Raw genomic sequence first — 18,730 nt, forward strand, 5'->3', positions numbered from 1 at the left:
ATGATATAGGCTAATGTGTAATTGGACTTGGATAAAGTCGTATGAACCAAACGGTCCCTTTGCAGTGTTTAAGAGGAAAGGGTGTTTGTACAGTCATGGGGGTGAGGCTGGGTTCTTGGGGAACAGGGCTGTGCAGAAGCTCTGGGTCTGAGCCCCAAGCTTTGGGCTCAGAGCCGGCTGAACAGGTGTGGTGGGCAGCTCTGCGGTAGGGGCAGAGTGGGTCCGTTCAACACCCTGAAGCTGACTTTGCGGATGGTCTCCTTTCTAGCACTTAGAAAGGGTTTTTTTCTGCTGCTGGGAAGCAGGGAGCAGGGCTGCATCAAGTGATTATCTGGGAGCAGCCAGGCATAAGCTCGGATGCTTTGGGAGGTGGTGGGTGGTGTGAACAGATTCTTCTTCCTTTCACGGATGGGGGAAGAGCGTGCTTGGTGACATTTTTCTGAGTATAAAAGGAAAAATACAGGTGTGAGTAATGATAATTGTATGTTAAAAACAGAGCCACACTGATATTGAAAAAACAGAAGAAAGGCATTGTAAACACTTTTATTTAAAATCCAGATTTCTGAAACAACTGTACAACAGCTAAGAATGGCATCGTAGGTCTTTAGCTAAATAAGACATAGCACAAAAATAATAGTAATTTTAACTTTTGAAGGTTCTTTTAAAAGCACCACTTAAAACGTACATATTCCCCCCAAAATGAAATACAGAAAAAGTGTTCTATCTCAGGAATGAGTTTGAAAATGCACAAGGAAAGAAGAGGGACAGTTTTTTAACCCCTGGTTATTAGTGGGGGAGGGGTGAGGCGCTAAATTCAAAAGGATTTTGAGATTTTCCTACGTTGTTCGTTTAAAGGTTAACAGGTACAGAGCTCTCAAGAATTTCCGGGTAAACAAGGGCTACAGCTTTTCATAAATATGGCCACTGGCCAGGTTTCTGAAATCGTCACCCCTAAAAAGTACAGGATCGACAACTATCTTTCTGTTTTGAGAAATTCCGAGAAAAGACCACAAGTGCAGCACATCAAAAAACAAAAACAAAAACTGGAACTAGTTTTAATAATCTCCGAAAACTTGTAAATTCTAGATTTATTTTGAAACCAACTTCCAAACAAGACAGAAGAAAACCCAGACAAATGTATATTACACTGCCGAAGCCGCTTAAACCTGCCGGGACGTGGCTGTGCTCCTTCCATCGTGGAGCCTCGGGTGACTGTCCGCCGTCAGGACTGAGGCCCTGCTGTAAACCCGTCCTGGTGTCTCCGCACCACCCCAGGCCCGGGCGCTGGGAGGGTCTCGCTGGGCCCCGGGCCCCCCCCTCACCGCTTGCTGGACCGCGTGTGCGACTTCTCATGGCCGCCCCGCTTCCCCCGCTTCCCGGGTGGAGAGCGCCGGGCGTGGACGCTGTGCTTGTACGGGTGAGACCGGTGCTTCTGGCGCCCTTCCTCCTTCTGGCTCTGGCTTTTCGCCGGTTCCTTGCTGTCCTCTTTTTGTTCGTGGTCTTGCTCTTTGTGGGAAGGCAGGGTGTTCTTAATTGTGTTAATTAGAAATCTTTTATTTGTCCCGGCAAGAGGACACTTCATCCTGGGGGCAAAGAGAGAACAACCACAAATCAAATGTGGACTCCAGAGCCGAACCCTCCCATCAGGGCCTGTGCCAAAGAATCTTGCTTCCCCGGAGTCAAGTTTCTGAATTTGTTCAGCTTTCCTTGCATGCCACCTAGTGTAAACTCCGAGTACAAGGGGGAAAACCCCAGGACACTGAGAATTCCCAGAGTGGCTGGACCCTGTCTGAAGACCTTGACCCTGTCTTCCTGGCTGAGACTAATTAAGCCAAGGAATACACAAAATGTGTGTATAGGTACTGACCACAACACACATCACCTGAGTCATTTAATTCCTTTTTTTAAATTCCTGAGTCATTTATCCCCTTTACCATAATGCCTGCTTTGACTAGGCATTGACTCAAAATGCAGATTTATGTTTGTGGTGGCCCGCTTTTCAATATCCAAGAATAAGGGTAAGTCCCTCCCTGAGGAACAAAAAAATTATCTCCTGCTATACCCTGAATACTGGACCTACATGATCTACTCCAGAAATGAAAAAATAATCATCTAAAGAGTCTATTAAAACCACCTTTTACCCTCTGAAAAACTCAGATTCTAATTGAGGACTTTCTGTTTCAGAGCCTGCTCTGCCAGGGAGCTCTGGCCACACGTTTCCCCTCCAGGCGAATTTCTGGGCCATGTACATTTCAGGGGCTTCATGATTCAAGTTCACCCAGGAGGAAGGATGTCACTGATCAGATCATTAATTTACATGTTGACACATATTTACACATGCAGTACTCGTTTTTTAGGTGGAGCCAATCTTTCATTTGGCTACACAGAAAACCGCACACAGTGAAAACTTGAATCTGTCTCTTGGCCTTGAGCTCTGGTATGTAACATGGTAATTACTTTTGCTGAATCTCATCACCAGTTTTTCTTCTGCAATGAACTCATACAACAGGGTGCACACATGTGCTCTGGGGTCACAGTGTCTACCAGACTGGACCTTGGGCATGTCAGATCATCTCCCTGTTGCCCATCCTCTGTTAAATGGGGACCATCATAGTGACCGAGTTAGAGGGCAGGTTGATGGAGGCTGAATGTGTGCTTGCAACAATGCCTGGTAGGTAACAGGCACTCGGTAGAGGTTTGCTCTGGTGCATACCCTAGCCCTTCGGCTTCACTGGCTTTGGGATCCTGAGAGTTACCCGATGCCTCTGTGCTTCAGTTTTCTATTTGTTAACAGAATTACTCATCTACTGCAAGAGTTGAATGAGATAACCCACGAAGCACTTAGCATAGTGCCCGGCATAGAGCAAATTCCTGATAAATGGTATCTGTGGGTCTATGATTACTTATGCATGACTCCAAAATTTGAAAACCAAGTTCCTTTTCTGGACACAACTTATTTGGCAGCCAGACCTGACCTAATCTGACGCTGGGCACTTATTTCTAGTCTGCGTCCCCTTTGGAGTAACATTCATATGCTTTGCTGGGGAGATGACTGTGTGTTGAACAGATACCGTGAGGGTACTTGTCGTGCATGCTGTCTGTGCTATGGTACCTTTCTAAGAAACTTATCTGGATCTGAGGGCTTTAAACAAGGGACTGTGGAGCCTTATTATTATTCATTATAGTAATAATGTAATGTTATTACTGTTCATTCTTTCATGAAAGAGAATATATATAGCACTCAAATTCATATATTCAGGATTTGTCCAGGATAGGAACCCAAGGCCACTAAGTCTCAAATCACCTGAGATAGTAAGTTAATTAAGAACATAGAATATCTGATGTCTCTCAATGAAAAAAAAAATTATTAAATATAAAACCCTGAGCCATCAAGAAAAAAATAAGATATTTTACAGAAATGTTCCTAAAAATGGTTACAGTTTTAAAGTTTTGGTGCTTAAAATAGTTAAGCTTCTATATCTGCAAGCTTCACTCTCCAGGACACCTCAATTCTCCACTGATGTCAGAGCCAGTGGGCTCGTGGGCATGACCTCTGCGCTTATTATCTGCATTTCCTAGTGACCCATAAACTCCATCTACAGGTACTCCTCAGGTGCAGTAACACTGGAGGCTGGAGTGACGTGTGACCTCAAAGGGCCCTTCCTGTTTGGAGCGTCTCATGTTCTCTACGTTTGTTGACCCTTTGGAAAACTACCCTTCTCTCCTTCACCACATGAGAAAATTATTTCATTGCTCTCTGGCTTCTTGTCTCTCAGCTCTCTTTTAGTGCCACTTTTTTCTGTATTTGAGATGACACGATACGCTAGTCTTAGATCCTCAACTGTCCTGAAGCCTCTTCCAGGTCAGCGTTACAGGGAGAGCGTGAGCCCTGGGGCGCGGGCGCAGGCCTGGCCGCTGGGCGCGTCTGCAGTGGCTCTGTCACTGGCTGTGCTGGGATGAGGGGCAGGGGCCATGGGGTGTGCAGCTGCTTTCCTAAGGAGCTGTGACCCCACAATGTCAACTTTCTCACCCTGGCCGGTTACTCTTATTTTTGGTTCATGTTTGATTTTAGAAAGTTATACTAGCTCACATGGGGAGAGCCACATTTAAGGTGCTAACAAAATAAATGGATATGAAATTCTATAAATAGAATCAGATGCTTAAAACTGCCTTAGAAAGTACCCATGACAGCAGCGTCAGACTCAAGACCTGGCGTTCTATCCATGTTAAACCAAAAAGTTAAGCAACTTCCTTCTGCTTTCAAAGCTGCTGATGCAGAGCCTGCGAGGAGGGGTCTCGCCTGCCCTGGCAGAGACTGAGATGGACCGAGGCCAGGAGTGTCAGTTCCTCAGCCTGCTCTCCCCATTTCCCGAGCAGGCGTGCTGTGTAACGTCCTTCACAAAAGTGAGGCACTTTCTCCTGGCAGTTATCAGACTCCACTCATGAAAAACAGTCAACTGTTTTGTTTTGTTTTTCATCACAGGTTTGTTTCAAACAAGCGCAGAGAACAGCAGGGGGAAGATAAATGTAGTTTTTTTGTTTTTCTCCTTTCTGATTTTAATACTTTGGACAGAGGTAGTAATATCTAACACTCTGCAGACGTAGAGCTGCCACGTCAGTTTCTGAAACACTTTCATGAATGTGACCCATCGAATAAGTGGTACGTGACCACTCGCAAGTGAGAACCAGGAGGGTGGCGACCACGCTGTCAGGCAATTCCTGCCACCAGCGTCGCCTCCCTCCATCTCTCCCGCCATCACCCCTCTGGCAGATGCACAGGAAGCTGCATGCTTGTGGGTCCCGAGCTGGGAGGGTGTGGAGCTGGGACGGGAACCAGGGCTCTGACTCCAGAGTCCATCCTCCCCGCACGACCCCAGTTGGTAGCTGGGCGGGGTGGGGGTGGGGGTGGGGGTCCTTCCCTTTGGGACAGATGCATAGAAGCAGATAGTATGTGGTGTCGGGTGGGCTCGAGATGCCAGCCGTGTGGGAGCCCAGATGAGTCTGACACAGACAAGGACAGGGGCACAGAATGCCCTGGGCACATGTGACTTAGAGATCTGTGAATGCGTCAGGCCATGGGACATGGTGGTGGTTCTTCTGTTTAGGGAAGCAGAGCTTTGGGGTCAGGGAGGCAGGCTCCTTGCATTGTACCCTGATCCATTCTTTTGTTTTGCTGCCAAAGCCCTTCCCATGCAGGCACACAGCATTTTATCTTGCATTCTGCACTTTTCTTTGTATGCTTGCGAGTAATGCAGAGTAATTAAGGATGAGCAGTGCAGCTATAGGGATTATAACACTCTACAAGAACTTCTCAGGCAGCTGAGGCATTTGATTGCCAGATTAGCACCTGTGGCACCGTGGGCAGTTATGGTGACTGTGGCGCCTTAGACGAGCTGAGTTGTCACCAACCGCAGGCTCAAGATCCAGGATCACCTGGCTCCTTGGGCTGTGGGGACTGTAGCTGGGCTTCTTTCTGTGGCTATTACCTCAGATGTACATCTGAGAGCGTGCAAGGAGCATGGAGAAGGGAAAATAAAATGTTGTATGGGAAGGGCTTTGGCAGCAAAACAAAGGACTGGATCAGGGTACAATGCATGGAGCCTGCATCCCTGACCCCGCTCTGCTTTCCTAAACAGAGGAATAGCCACCATCATCTCCCATGGCCTGATGCACTTCACAGATCTCCAAGTCATGTGTGTCCAGGGTGTTCTGTGCCCCTGTCCTTGTCTGTGTCAGACTCACCTGGGCTCCTGCAGGGCCGGTGTTCCGAGTCCACCCGACACCACGTACCATCTGCTTCTGTGCGTCTGTCCCGAAGGGAGCAGCCCTGGCGACCAGTGTGCCAGCAGCTTTTCTGCAATGAAGTAGGTTTTCAATATGCTCCGCCTCCAAAACTACACCTAAAAGTAATGAAGAAGAGCCAACACATATGTGCATCTGTATCTGCAGTATTGGTTTCTAAAAATCTGAGGCTCTTTCATGTGTAAGGCATTATGCTAGGTCCTGCAGCAGAAATACATCACAGGCTGCCTGTGTTTGAGGCGATGGCCAGGAGGGACAGAAGGTGGGACAAGGAGAGGGTCAGAGCAGGGGTGTGAGCAGCAGGGGCTCTGGAATGTACGACAGGGCACGGCCCCTGGGCCCCTGCTCCCTCAGCCACACAGGTCGTTTCCGCCACTATGTGAGCTGAGGGTCGCTCCTTCGGGGCTCCCCACCCACTTTCCTAACTGGGCAGGAAGGGGGGTGAACGCGGGAGGCAGGGGCGGGATGCCCAGCGTCCTGTGCGCTAACAGACAACAGCCACTGGGCCTGGGACAAGGAGGGGCGGTGCTGGTCCCCTAGGACGTTTAAATGAATAGACACTGCATGACTGGCTCAAGGCCGGGGAAATGATTCGCTGTTGACATAAAATATCAGAAAATGTAGAAGTGCTCACCCATGTCACCAGATTGACCCCAAGCCAAACAGAAAATGCCAAAATGTCATTCCCCTTAAAACAACTGCGTTATGAAAACTGGAGAATCGTTTTCTGTCAAATCCAACCTTTGGGACTTTTTGTACCAAAGTACAAGCCTCTCCATGTCTAAGGCGGAAGTTACCCAGGCACTGGGCTCAATTATTACACCGGGCTAGGATCAGTAGAAGTGAATGTGACCGAATAAATACAGCTTTGTAGACTGTGAAGCTGAGCAAATTTCTGAAATTTGTGCTTATAAATTCCTTTATGTTGACTGAAAGGAAGTCACACAGGCCAATACTTCAGCTTCTCTAAGGCGTCTGTCAAGAACAGCTTCTCAAGAGATTCTTTTTGCTGAAATATGTCCAAGGAAGTACACAGCACCAAATGGTTTCTTTCTTTATGATATAAAAAAAGTTCATCCCACTTGCATTTTCCCTAGTTCAGCAATCTCTTTCTGGCAACAGTTCAACTGCCTCACTTGAGATCTCTCTTACGGAATATCCAAGAGGAAAAAAAGAGTGTCACTTGCTCTAGTTCTATTTTAAATTTTAGAGCAAATGTAAAAACCTTCTAGATGCTTAGAAAAGCAGACCACCGCCCACCAGTAGTTGACCAGTTGCTCCTTGTGGGTATCTGCTAAAATGAAATCATACATACAGATTGATCCACACTGGATCTTTGCATTTCATTATATCACTGCATCCATAAAAACGTAAGAATGAATTTCTGAAAGGTAACAGCTTAAAAAAATAATAGCAGTACTATTATCACAGCTGAACAGAAGTCAACATTAATTTCTTGTATCATTACACACCTTTGTTTCAACGAGTCTGGATAAGAATGCAGACAAGGTTACACTTAGAGCTGTCTCGGATCTATTAATCCATGCGGTACTCCTCCTCCCCTTTTGCCATGGAATTCATCTGTTAAAGAAACTGGTTTGTTTGTCCTGTAGACTTCCTCATATTTCCCATTTCTGTAATTTTATCTCTACAGTCATTGAGTAGAGTAGTAGTAGTTTTCACTAGAGACTTGATCAGATTCAGGTTCAGGTTCTTTACAAGCATGTCTCTTAAGTGGTGGCACCCTCTTCCTCTTGCACCTTTCTGTGGCATAAGGATCGATGGGTGGGTCCAGTGTCATCAGCCTGACCCACTCATTAGAAGGTTCCCCATCAGCTTCTCATCCAATAGATTTAGCAAGTCATAGACAGAGCTTTGCCTAGATTCAGTCTATCATTAGGGATTGTAGAATAATGACATTCTTCTTATTTTTAAATCAGATTTAAAAAATCAAATTTTTAAATCATAAATTTATACGTATGTCTTCTGTATAAGCAGACTTATTTACTGTCTGCTTCCACAGAATCACATTTATCCTTTTAAGTAAATAGCATGATGAGTCTTGACGAGTGTGTGTAGTCATGTTATAATCACAGCAACCAAGATGCACAATACTTCCATCACCCAGAAAAGCTGGGCAGTAAATGCAGTCCTGTGGCCCCCGCCTCTTGGCAAGCGATGAGCGGTGTTCTGTCCCTCCGGGTCTGGCTTTTTCTGGCTTTTCTCCGGGTCATATAAACGGAATCTTACACGGTGTCATGTACTGAGTCTGGTTTCTTTCATGAGCGCAGTGCATCTGAAACTCATCCATGCAGCGTGTTATCAGCAGCTCCGCTCCTTTGTGTTACTGACTCGTATGGAATGTATGGGCATCACCAGGGCGTGTCCACACATCAACTGATGGGCATTTGGGCTGTTTCCAGTTTTGAGCTATCATGAGTAAAACTGCCGTGGACATTACTGGACAGATTTGTGTGTGGGCTTACACTGTCAATCCTCTGGTCAGCGGTTAGAATAATAATTCTGTGAGTGCATATTGTAAGAAACTGCCAACTGTTTTCCAAGTGGCTGTATGACTTTACATTTCTGCCAACAATGTGTGAGCATTCTGGTTGTTCCAGATCCTCCTCTCTATCTGCTGCTGTCCATCTTTTTAAATTTTAGTCAGTCTAGTGCATCTGTAGTGAAAAACTGTGGTTTTAATCTGCATTTTCCTAGTAACTGATCTGAGCATCTTTTCATATGCCAATGAAAAGGTATTAGCCAATCTGATATCATTTTTAGTGAAGTGTTTATTCAAATCTTTTGTCTGTTCTTAGATTGTCTTATGATGGAGTTGTTAAGAATACAAATGATAATCTTATTCTGCAGTCTCCCATTTAACAGTTACAATTCTATAAAGAAGTTTTCTTTCATCAGTTGTTATATAACTTTGATGTATAATTTGTATAAGCAACAGGATAAATACTTGGTTCTTTCTCATTGCTTACCAGTTTTACAAACAATGATTCGGTTCCTTAGCATTGTCCAAAAGGGACCACTGAGTTTCCTGATGTGATTATTGTTATGACCTTATGGATTGTGACATGTTTTAGGTATCTCTGGCACTACAGCTTTATTTTTTTGATGATTCAATTAGCGGGAGGCCTTTCAACTTGGTTCCTAGTCTTTCTGACATGATTACTGTAGTCATGTTGAGAGTTTTACTTTCTGATATGATAAGGTTTCCTGGCTCAGCTTTATATGTGTCCTGATTGCACAGTAAACAGTGGTCTTGCCCACAGAGTTGTCTGGACTTTGCCCTGGCTTCTGGGAGGTAATATCAATTCTGGGAGGCAACGTCATACCTGATAGAATCGTCTCTGCTTGGGGTGGAGCTGGCCACACCTGACCGTGAGGGATGCCAATGCCAGAGAGAGAGTCCACATGATTCAGGGTGGGCATCTGGGTTCCTGGGGCACTGGTGAGCCAGAGACTGGGATCCGTCATGTGAGCAATCTATCAATCATGCTACAGAGAGGAACTCCAGTAAAAACTCTGGACACCTGAGGCTCAGGGTCGCTTCCCTGGTTGGCAGAATGCCAAGTACACTGTCATAGGTTGATGCTGGTCGCTGGGTTGGGAGGTCGCGGTAACTGTCCTGACTCCACAGGCGGTGGGCAATAGCAACTCTGTGTCTGGAACCTCCCCAGACCATGCCCTTTGCATTTCTTACTTTGGCAGATTTTAATCTGTATGCTTTCCTTGTAATAAACTGTAACCGTAAGTATAATAGCTTTCTGTGAATTACATGAGTTTTTCTAGCAGATCACTGAGGCTGAGGGTTGCTCTGGGAACTCCCTGAATGTGCAGTTGGCACAGGGGGTGTGGGCGGTGCTGGAGGCTGTAAGGAGGCTGTGCCAGCTCGTGTGCAGCTCGGCTGACTCCAGGCTCAGGCTCGGATCTGCAGCCAGTTATTTCTCTAAGGATCTCTGGCTCCTGTCCGTGAGAGACGGCCTTATATACACCACTGTAGTATTATATGCCATCTCTGGGTGCTGGGGGGTCCTCACTGCTACTGAGTGGAAGGTCACTGTTTCTAGGGCTTTTTGTGGACAGAGTTAGAGAAGCTGATTCCTCTCTCTTCCATAGTTTCTTTATGGCTGTGTTGGGTGTTTGCTGCTGCGTGTGGGTTTTCTCCAGTTGTGGTGGAAAGGGGCTGCTCCCGAGCTGCAGTGCACGGGCTCCTCATTGCCCTGGCTTCTCCTGTTGGGGAGCTCGGGTTCCAGGGTGATGGGCTTCAGCAGCTGTGGCTCCCGGGCTCAGAGCTACAGTGCACCAGCTTAGCTACCCCATGGCACGGGGGATCTTCCTGGACCTGGGCTCGAATCCGTGTCCTTTGCACTGGCAGGTGGATTCTTCACCACTGGGCCATCAGGGAAGCCCTTTCTTTCTCTTCTAAAGTGAAAATCTAGCACAACTTCATAATGGTATTACCAATTACAATTTAGGGTTATGGATTTTATGTCTTTAATTTTATATTTGTAGCTTTTATACTAAAAACCTTAGTATCTATAACAAATAAATATTTACTTACTCGCTTTATCCTACTATAGAGTATTTTCAGAATAACAGTATCAACATTATTACTAACAATGTGATGACTGGAGAAACAATGTAAAGTTTCTTTCTAGTTCTTGTCTGTCTTTTGGAAATACAGTCAAGTTTCACAGATCACCTGAAATAGTTCCTCTGTATGTGGCTAAACTGTCTACTATATGGCACATTTAGGTCCATTTATTTTATGTTGCTTGATTTTTAGGAATTGCCTTCTTCCTCCATTTCTCTGACTTTAACCTTGGTTTGTATCTGATGTAGGCCCTGTTCTTGTAAGAGTCAAATCCATAGAGACCTAGCCTGTACTCCCATCCACTTTTACATTTTACACTGTTTAGCAGCCCAAAGTACTCCATTAGAGTGAATTTTAAACTATAGATAAAAGATCTAAGTCAGCATATTTACTGGATGCAAATGCTCTTGCTAAAGCAACACTTAGAAGAGTAGATGTGGTTCTTAAGGTTAAATTCTTCCTTTGTTTATATTAAGTTTTAACAAGCTCTGTTTATTAAAAAAAAAAAAAACACAATGGTTAAACTTTTGTTCTACACAGCTGAATTGTCACAAAAACAAAATACTTAAAGTTAGAATTTTTACAAGTAAATGTAAATTTATTGAGGACTATAATTAAGCCAGAAATTCTTAAACAAGGAACTCTGGCGTAATATTACTCGCACTCTGGTGGCCTCAGGCACAGCAGGGTCGACCGGGGACCTGTGGGCCGGAGGTGCTGACACCATGACTGGTGTTCTTGGCCCGCACCCCTCTGCCCCCTGCTCCACGGCCACACCCTCAGCAGTGTCCGTCCTCCACCACCTGGCTCTGGGGGATCGCCTCTACACGCATGGTTCTACATTCCCTCTGCATGCAAACTTTTCTCTTTAATGTGTATTTACATATCTTTAAATTTTTAGGATGATGACTCAAGTACTTACCAGCCCATTGGTCCCATTGTTTCTGCTCTTGTTTTCCCACGTTTTGCCTCTTTCAGCAGCTCTTCTATTGCTTTCCTGGTGGGAAAAAAAGGGAAGAAATTTGAGAGGTCGTCACCTCACTATATTCTGAAAATCTATATATCCCACATATGTGACTCTGGAAAAGGAACAGCTTTCAAGGCATAAAACTTCAAAATTGGGGGACAAATTTTAAAAATGTTCTTAAATGGTTGATGGTTTTAAATACATAAAAATTAAAAAGAAATCCTTTCCATAAAGAGGAAAAACAATGAAGAAAAAATTAAAGGCATCACCCTTCCCTGCCCACTAAAAACTTCAACTCCTTTATCTGTTTCTCCATATTTACCTCCAGGTTTCTAACAGTATTCTTTCAAACTGTTTCACCACCCTCTTAGTCCTCAGCAGATATATCTGGCTATTTTTATATTAACATAACTTACATATATTTTAATACACTCCTATTAATAGTGAGATCTTCAGAAAATGTCATTTCAGCTAACTCAGCAGCTGGATGCTTTCTGGTCCATCCTGGGAGGGCCCACTGATGGGCTGATGAAAAACAGAAATACTGACCAACTTGCCCACTTCTCATCCCTGGACTCAGACCAGGGGTCACAGCCCAGCCCCCTGGTGTCGGGAATACTAAGTGCAGCTGGTCGCCACATAGCCTTCTTCCATCTCCTTAAAATAATAATATATCCTACTGATGTGATCTGAGGGCTTTGCCTCATAGGGCATTTCAGGAAAAATTTATCCTGTCTGGCTCCAAAACAGAGATCTCGACTTCACCCTTATATTGATGTAAACAAAAAATAATAGTAATCAAAGGGTAAAAATATTCCAAATACACCCCTACCTTCCCATCAATTAGAGCAGTAGTTTTCAAAAAACCAACAAACAAAAACAACTAGGAGGTCAATCATCCTTGGATCCACACGTGTCCTCCCTCCTGACGGCAGAAAGAATGAAAATCGTCAGGGAGCGAACTTGCTCGCGCAGGTCCCCAGTCATGAACAAACGAGCCAGGATGCATTCTCCCATAAAAACTGTTAAATGTCTGCCTGGCTTTCTATACGCGCCTACAGAAGCCACTTTGTATGGTGATGCAGTTGAAATGCCATCTGCAGGAGACAACACTCAGTCAGGACCCCTGCCCAGGTCCTGAGGACCCATCCAGGCACTTTCAAGAGAGTGAGGTTGGATGTGATTCTTCTGTAGTTGTCACTCCTCCTAACACTGTCTCCGGTGCTGCTGTTAACCTGATCTGCCACAGTTAAGGATACCTTCTGATTGGAGAAGGCAATGGCAACCCACTCCAGTACTCTTGTCTGGAAAATCCCATGGGCGGAGGAGCTGGTAGGCTGCAGTCCATGAGGTCACTAGGAGTCGGACACGACTGAGCGACTTCACTTTCACTTTCTGATTTATGATAACAGCCCAAGAGAAAAGAAGGTATGAGTATGAGAAGGACCACCTGGCATATACCAGCTCACGAGTGATGGGAGATGGTGACAGGTGGGCTGCAATGCAGGCCCAGCAGGCTGCCTGTGACTGGGGCGGACCCGGTAATACAGTTTACAAAGTACTGCCCTATCTGAACGTGACTATGTAGTTATCAATACCAGTTTTCAGACGAGGAAGGAGGTAGTGGGGACATAGAGAGCAGGAGGAAGAGGAACAGAACAAAAGGCCCAGCGTGTTTAAGGCTGCCTGCCTCCATCTTCTTGTACTTCCTGTCTCCTCCACAAGCACTGGCATGGCAAGACCTGGAGAAGCCGTTTTCTCTTTATCATTAAAAGGCACAAAATAAATGGAAAAGAAGAAAAGGGATCTGACAGAGCTGCCACTGCTTCACACTCATTCAGAGAGCTGGAGAGGGGGAGGAGGGGCCCGGGAGCCCAGCCTTGGTCCTGGGAATGCGGACCTCCTGACGCCTCACACCCGACTCCTCACATGCTCCTGCTGCAGGGCTTTCCTTCCAAACAGGAAAGCGACAGCTTCCAGCTGTCCTGTGTTTTGTCCTTGAAATAACAACATCACCTTCAAAATCAAGGAGGAAGAAAAAAAATCAAGTATTTTTCTTCACTCCTGTAGCCTCTGCTGTTTTCCCTGGAACTCCTGACTAATGAATTCCTGGGTAAGGAAGTAACAAAGTCAGTTCCTACCGCACATTATCATAGAGGCCAGATACTTAAATGATCAAAGATAATGAAGCATCGGCATCACGAATCAAGATAGTTTTTAATGAGATCGTGAAGCAGGAGTTATAAACTGCAATTAAAGTATAGGAAAAGCAAACAGTCGGGAGAATATACAAGAACTAAGTACAAGGAGAACTTGAACAATGGAATTTCAGACACAAATTTAAGTGCCATGGTTTTTATACTTGGATCATTTACACATCCTAAAGGTTTCTTTGTAAACCAAATTCATTGTAGTAGAATAGACAGTGCAATGGAGACAAGAAGTCCAAGGAAGCCAGATCATTAAGCAGACAGTTTTCTGGGCATAGGAACAAACTGCAGTCAGTTTTCAATGATCCATGTGTGTATCATCTATGGCCAATTTCCATCTGAGTGCGGCTTCTTCAGGCCTGCCTGTTCGTTCCATTAGCCAGCTGGTACATGCTTATGGAATGTAAACTGATCATAACAGCGGCTTAAATAAAATCCAAGTGGGGACGCAAATCTGGCGCAAAATCGTCTTAAAGTCCAGAGTCAAACAAATTAGTTTTGAGTTTTATCTGGGTCTGTGTTCCTTTTTATTCACATAACTGAATGTTAACTGTGTCAGGACAGACAAAGGGTATATGCCCTTTGGGCATGCCCTGGGCACGTTCGTATGCCCAGACAAAAGGCGAGATATTCAAGGCAACTACAAGGAAACAACAGAAGTTAAATAATGAACACAAGAAAATGAGATTTTAAAAGAATACCAGAGAAGCTAAATATCAAGTAATTGCTCAAAAAAGACATCTGTACACACTTTCTTGAGAGATGGTGAAAGAAAGTGTTATGGACTCAGACAAATGCTTGAGTAATCTGATTTAACATTACAAATACTAGTCAGTCTCCAAGTATAACTATTCCTCATACTGAACAAAGTCATGAGAACCCCCAGAACACTGACCTGAAATCCTGAGACAAGCAAGCAAATGGAAACTTGGCTCGACTGGGAAACGATATTTCCTTATGGCAAAAGCTACTGCATTCATGCTGATAAGATGATCTTGACATGTTCAGGGTCTTTTCTCTTTGGATCACTTGTGGCTCAAATCCTTCCTGGACTCTGAGGCAGTATCTGCTCTGAGGTCAACAGGGCACAGCCCCCCATCGCCACAGACCCCACTGTTTCTTCACTTTAGGACACGTCGGAACACAAGGAGGGTGTTTCCTGGGCTGGGAGCTGCCCCGGCAGGGGACTCGCACGTGTCTGTGATACTTGGGGCTGTGCAGGTTCAAGGAGACTCTCCTTTGAATATCAACATACTAGATAAGCTCTTAACATGCACCCCAGGAATATGATGAACACTTCACCCTCACGACTCCTCTAAGAGACTACTGTCTCAGTGATAAGGGGAAAGTAAGAAAAACGAGAAACTGGTGCTGGGATGTGAACCCAGGCAGCTGACTCTTAGCTGACTCCCACGCTAGGCGAAGTGTGGGAAGGCAAGACCTCAGCCTCACGCAGCTCAGCTGAGCGAGAGGAAGCAAGGAGAGGGGTGGCCACATGTGTCCTGTGCTCACGACAAGCACTGCTGCCATGAGGACGAGCTCCTGGCCCTTCACCTGGACGTGGACCTTCTCAAACGTCCACATCTCCCCGTCCGAGGTGACCTCTGAGGGTGGGGTGATGACTTCTTCAGCTGACATGGGGGCCAATTCCTAATAGTTTATTTTTTTAGAGGAAAACCTGATTTCTCAGTTCACAAAACATCTCACCACAGGAATCACCTCATCGTCAAAGTAGCATTTCTACAAATATCTATTCTTAAGTCCTGATTAAGAAAATATAGTGAAAATACACACACAGAAAATACAGCGACTCATTTTCAGTTCCAATTATAAGACTTAGTTAAATGTGCCATGGTAAGCTGTGGATGGGGTTTCCCCAGTGGCTCAGCCGTAAAGAATCCGCCTGCCAATGCAGGAGACTGGGTTCGATCCCTGGATCGGAAGATCCCCCGGAGAAGGGGAATGGTAACCCACTCTGGTTTTCTTGCCTGGGAAATTGCATGGACAGAGGAGCTTGGTGGGCTATAGGCCATGGGGTCAAAAAAGAGTGGGACATGGCTGAGCGACTAGACAACAACAAATGGTGTGTGTTATGAAGAAAAGCAGCTCTTACTGAAAAAACTCTGTGGAGATGGGATGGGGATGGCAGGGAACTACCTTAGAAAAGAGTCAGTGCTGACTAAAAAGCCCATGAATCACGCCATGCCAGGAACAACATGTCTGTTCAATAGGTCAGCTGAGCTTAAAAGTATATACACCTTCCACAAAAAGACTAGTTGGGAGAAATAAACTTGGTCAAAGGACATAAAGTCAGAATAATTATCGAGGTCTCTTACTCAATGACAAAAATTTTTGTCATCTCTCACCAAATAGCTGTTTCAAACGCAAAAAGGAAAGAAAATCACTACAGTCGATGCAAAAGAAAATATTCCAGTATAAAGCCTTGAAGTTTTGCCTCTACAGCTTTCGTTAACAGGGGCTGACATTTGGCATGCTGTCCTTTGATAAACACACCACATACCAGAAACACCACCTCACCGAAAGTGTGGTCTATAAATCACTCTTAATCCTAAAAGCGCTTCGTTTCACACCAGAGACCAAGGCTCTTGCAGACCGTCCTGGACGGCGCTTCAGAGTCCTTGGCTCTCGGCCCTAAATGTGGCCTGTGCGGCGGAAAGCCTGGTCAGCCCGCAGAAGCTGTTTCCTTGAGCGGTGTCAAAGCTGCAGCAGCCTGCCGAAGACAAGCTGTCCACTCCTTGTGGATGTCTGATTCATCAAATGATTACAAACTATCCTTGGAGCTAAGAGCCAAGGACTGGAGAAGACAAAGAGAGAATGTTCCAGAACGTGTAGGATTTTCTACTGAATGCTCGCTCTTTAAAACCTGTTTTCATTACAGCGGAATTAAGCAATGTGGAACCCAGGAAGAAAACATACTGATGCTTCTAATTCTTAGAAGTCTCGCAGTGCATCATGAGATGGGAGGGAGAGAAAGCCTGTGTTTTTCAGGCACCAGCTCAGGTTCAACAGCTGCCTGGGGCCTTTCAGGACAAGGCAAGAGATGAAGAAACAGAGGGTGCGGCCCACTCCAGGGCAGTGAGCGTTCCCCCACCCCGCCATGTGGACCTCCACACCCTGCCACCTCCTGAGTGCCAGGAGCGCCCTGTCTTTCACACTCCAGGGATCAAGGAGAACGTTGAGATGGTGCTTCACCCTACAAAACTGGCAGGGAGAGTTTCTGAAAACGAACAGTACACACATGCGCAGACATTTTCTACATCAGTAACTAAATCTGAGGATCTAAGGTACGAAATAATTTACTGAAAACAACCAGTATGTTCTCGTAAATCCTCTAGTGTCAAGTTATCAAGTTGATTTTCAGGGGCTAAAGTATCTAACAATGTATTTAAGTAGGACAAGGCAATTCTAAGGCCCATTTTCCAAAAAAAATAACAAACCCAAAACCTAGTTAATATACATACAAGTGCTTTGGGGGAAAACTCAAGAGTTCTATTATACAGTTCATGGAATTGAGCAGTTAGACACACAGACCTAACTTGGGGAGTAGTGTCTTGTTGAGGAAAATGTTTATTAAAGTTCAGTGTACTACTTAACTTAGATGGCTCACTGGATAAAGCCAAGGAGATTATGGTTTAGAGGTTAATAACTTGCTTAAACTAAATAGTTACCTGATATTTGGGGGGGGGGGTTTAATTCACAATTATTTGATTCACAATTATTGTCTTCTCCCTAGAAGCTAGATGTCATGTTTCAGTCATCCTGGGGAGAAATTAGGACAAGATAGACCATAAGCCCAAGGTCATTACCTTTGGAGTATAACACTGCGAGGACCAGCACTGCAGTGTGTCTCTAGCTGTGTGAAGTCCCACAAGGAGAGCCCACCCAGCGATGGTTTCACAGGGAGCAGTCCTGGCTGCTATTCAGGTGTACTCTGACTGAAACTCACCCAGCCTGGAAAATGTTACTTGAATAATTTGCTATGATTGCTTAGTCATATAAAAGTGGAAACCTGTATAAAAGGACCTAAATTAATAACTTCAAAGCATGACAAATCAAAAGCTTTTGCTGTGGAAACTGGCGTTTACCTTTGAGGACAGTGCGGTACAGTGGGAGCTAGCCCCGCCAGCCGCAGGGCGCTCTGGGCCAGTTGGGACCTCCTCTGAGCACCTTTCCTCTGCGTGAAAGGAGACTAAGCCCAGCTCACGGAGGCATTAGGAGAACTCAAGAGATGAGACATGTAAAGGATTTTCTTTGTACTGATGTTCCTTGGGAGGGACAGGGTTCACTTAGGTATCTGAATTTGCCAAAACATTTTAATCTCAATTATCTCCTTCCATTTATTCTCTGTAAAGGAAAACTTCCAGAATGTTAATTTTTATCTGCTGCACAATTTTGGCTTTTTGTTTTGTTTTTAAATATTTATTTGGCTGCACTGGGTCTTAGTTGCTCCTGGGCCTGTGGAATTTTAGCTCCCCAACCAACCAGAGTTTGAACCTGTGTCCCCTGCATTCCCAGGGGGATTCTTGACCACTGGATTTCCAGGGAACATAATTCTGTTTTGATGAGAAGCTGCTGCTGCTAAGCTGCTAAGTCACTTTAGTTGTGTCCGACCCTTAGCGACCCCATGGACTGCAGCCTACCAGGCTCCTCCGTCCATGGGATTTTCCAGGCAAGAGTACTGGAGTAGGGTGCCATTGCCTTCGATGAGAAGCTGAGGGATTATTTATCAATGTAAAGAATACGAAGGAAATTCTATCCTCCTGTGGTTAATGAAGTGGGAGGAGATTTCCTGTGTACAGTGTACCTGATACCAAAATCACCAGCCTGATTGACAGAGCTCCCCAAATCCCCTCATGACACTGAGCGAGATTTTAAGGGGCCAATAGGGAGATGGGCAGACCCAGCAGGCACACAAAGCCCTCACATGGCCATGACCGATGAACTCCCTGACCAGAAGCACATAATATGAAAGTGTCCTATCCCATGTGTACAAAAAGAAAGCTGGTGCTCCTGGTTCTTCAGCCTTTCCAACAGTTCAGTGTGTTCATTTGGGAACTACGTCTGCTCTGTGCAAAGCCGGGAGCTGGACAACTTCGCAGAGGATGTGACCAACACGGGGAC

The 18,730-nt window shown here is 45.3% G+C and overlaps 1 protein-coding gene across 1 annotated transcript in view; it reads right to left on the minus strand.

The window, feature by feature from the left end:
- Positions 1-1,066: 1,066 nt before the first annotated feature.
- POLR1D (RNA polymerase I and III subunit D) overlaps positions 1,067-18,730 on the minus strand; it is a 34,084-nt gene continuing 16,420 nt past the window's right edge. Inside the window, exons 2-3 of the mRNA XM_052650018.1 lie at positions 11,334-11,408; positions 1,067-1,583 (exon numbers count right to left, since the gene is read on the minus strand). Of these exons, the coding sequence (XP_052505978.1) occupies positions 1,319-1,583; positions 11,334-11,408 (340 nt within the window). The 3' untranslated portion in view covers positions 1,067-1,318. The remainder of the gene's footprint in view (positions 1,584-11,333; positions 11,409-18,730) is intronic.

The sequence above is a fragment of the Budorcas taxicolor genome, chromosome 12 (assembly GCF_023091745.1).
Source record: "Budorcas taxicolor isolate Tak-1 chromosome 12, Takin1.1, whole genome shotgun sequence".
NCBI lineage: Eukaryota > Metazoa > Chordata > Mammalia > Artiodactyla > Bovidae > Budorcas > Budorcas taxicolor.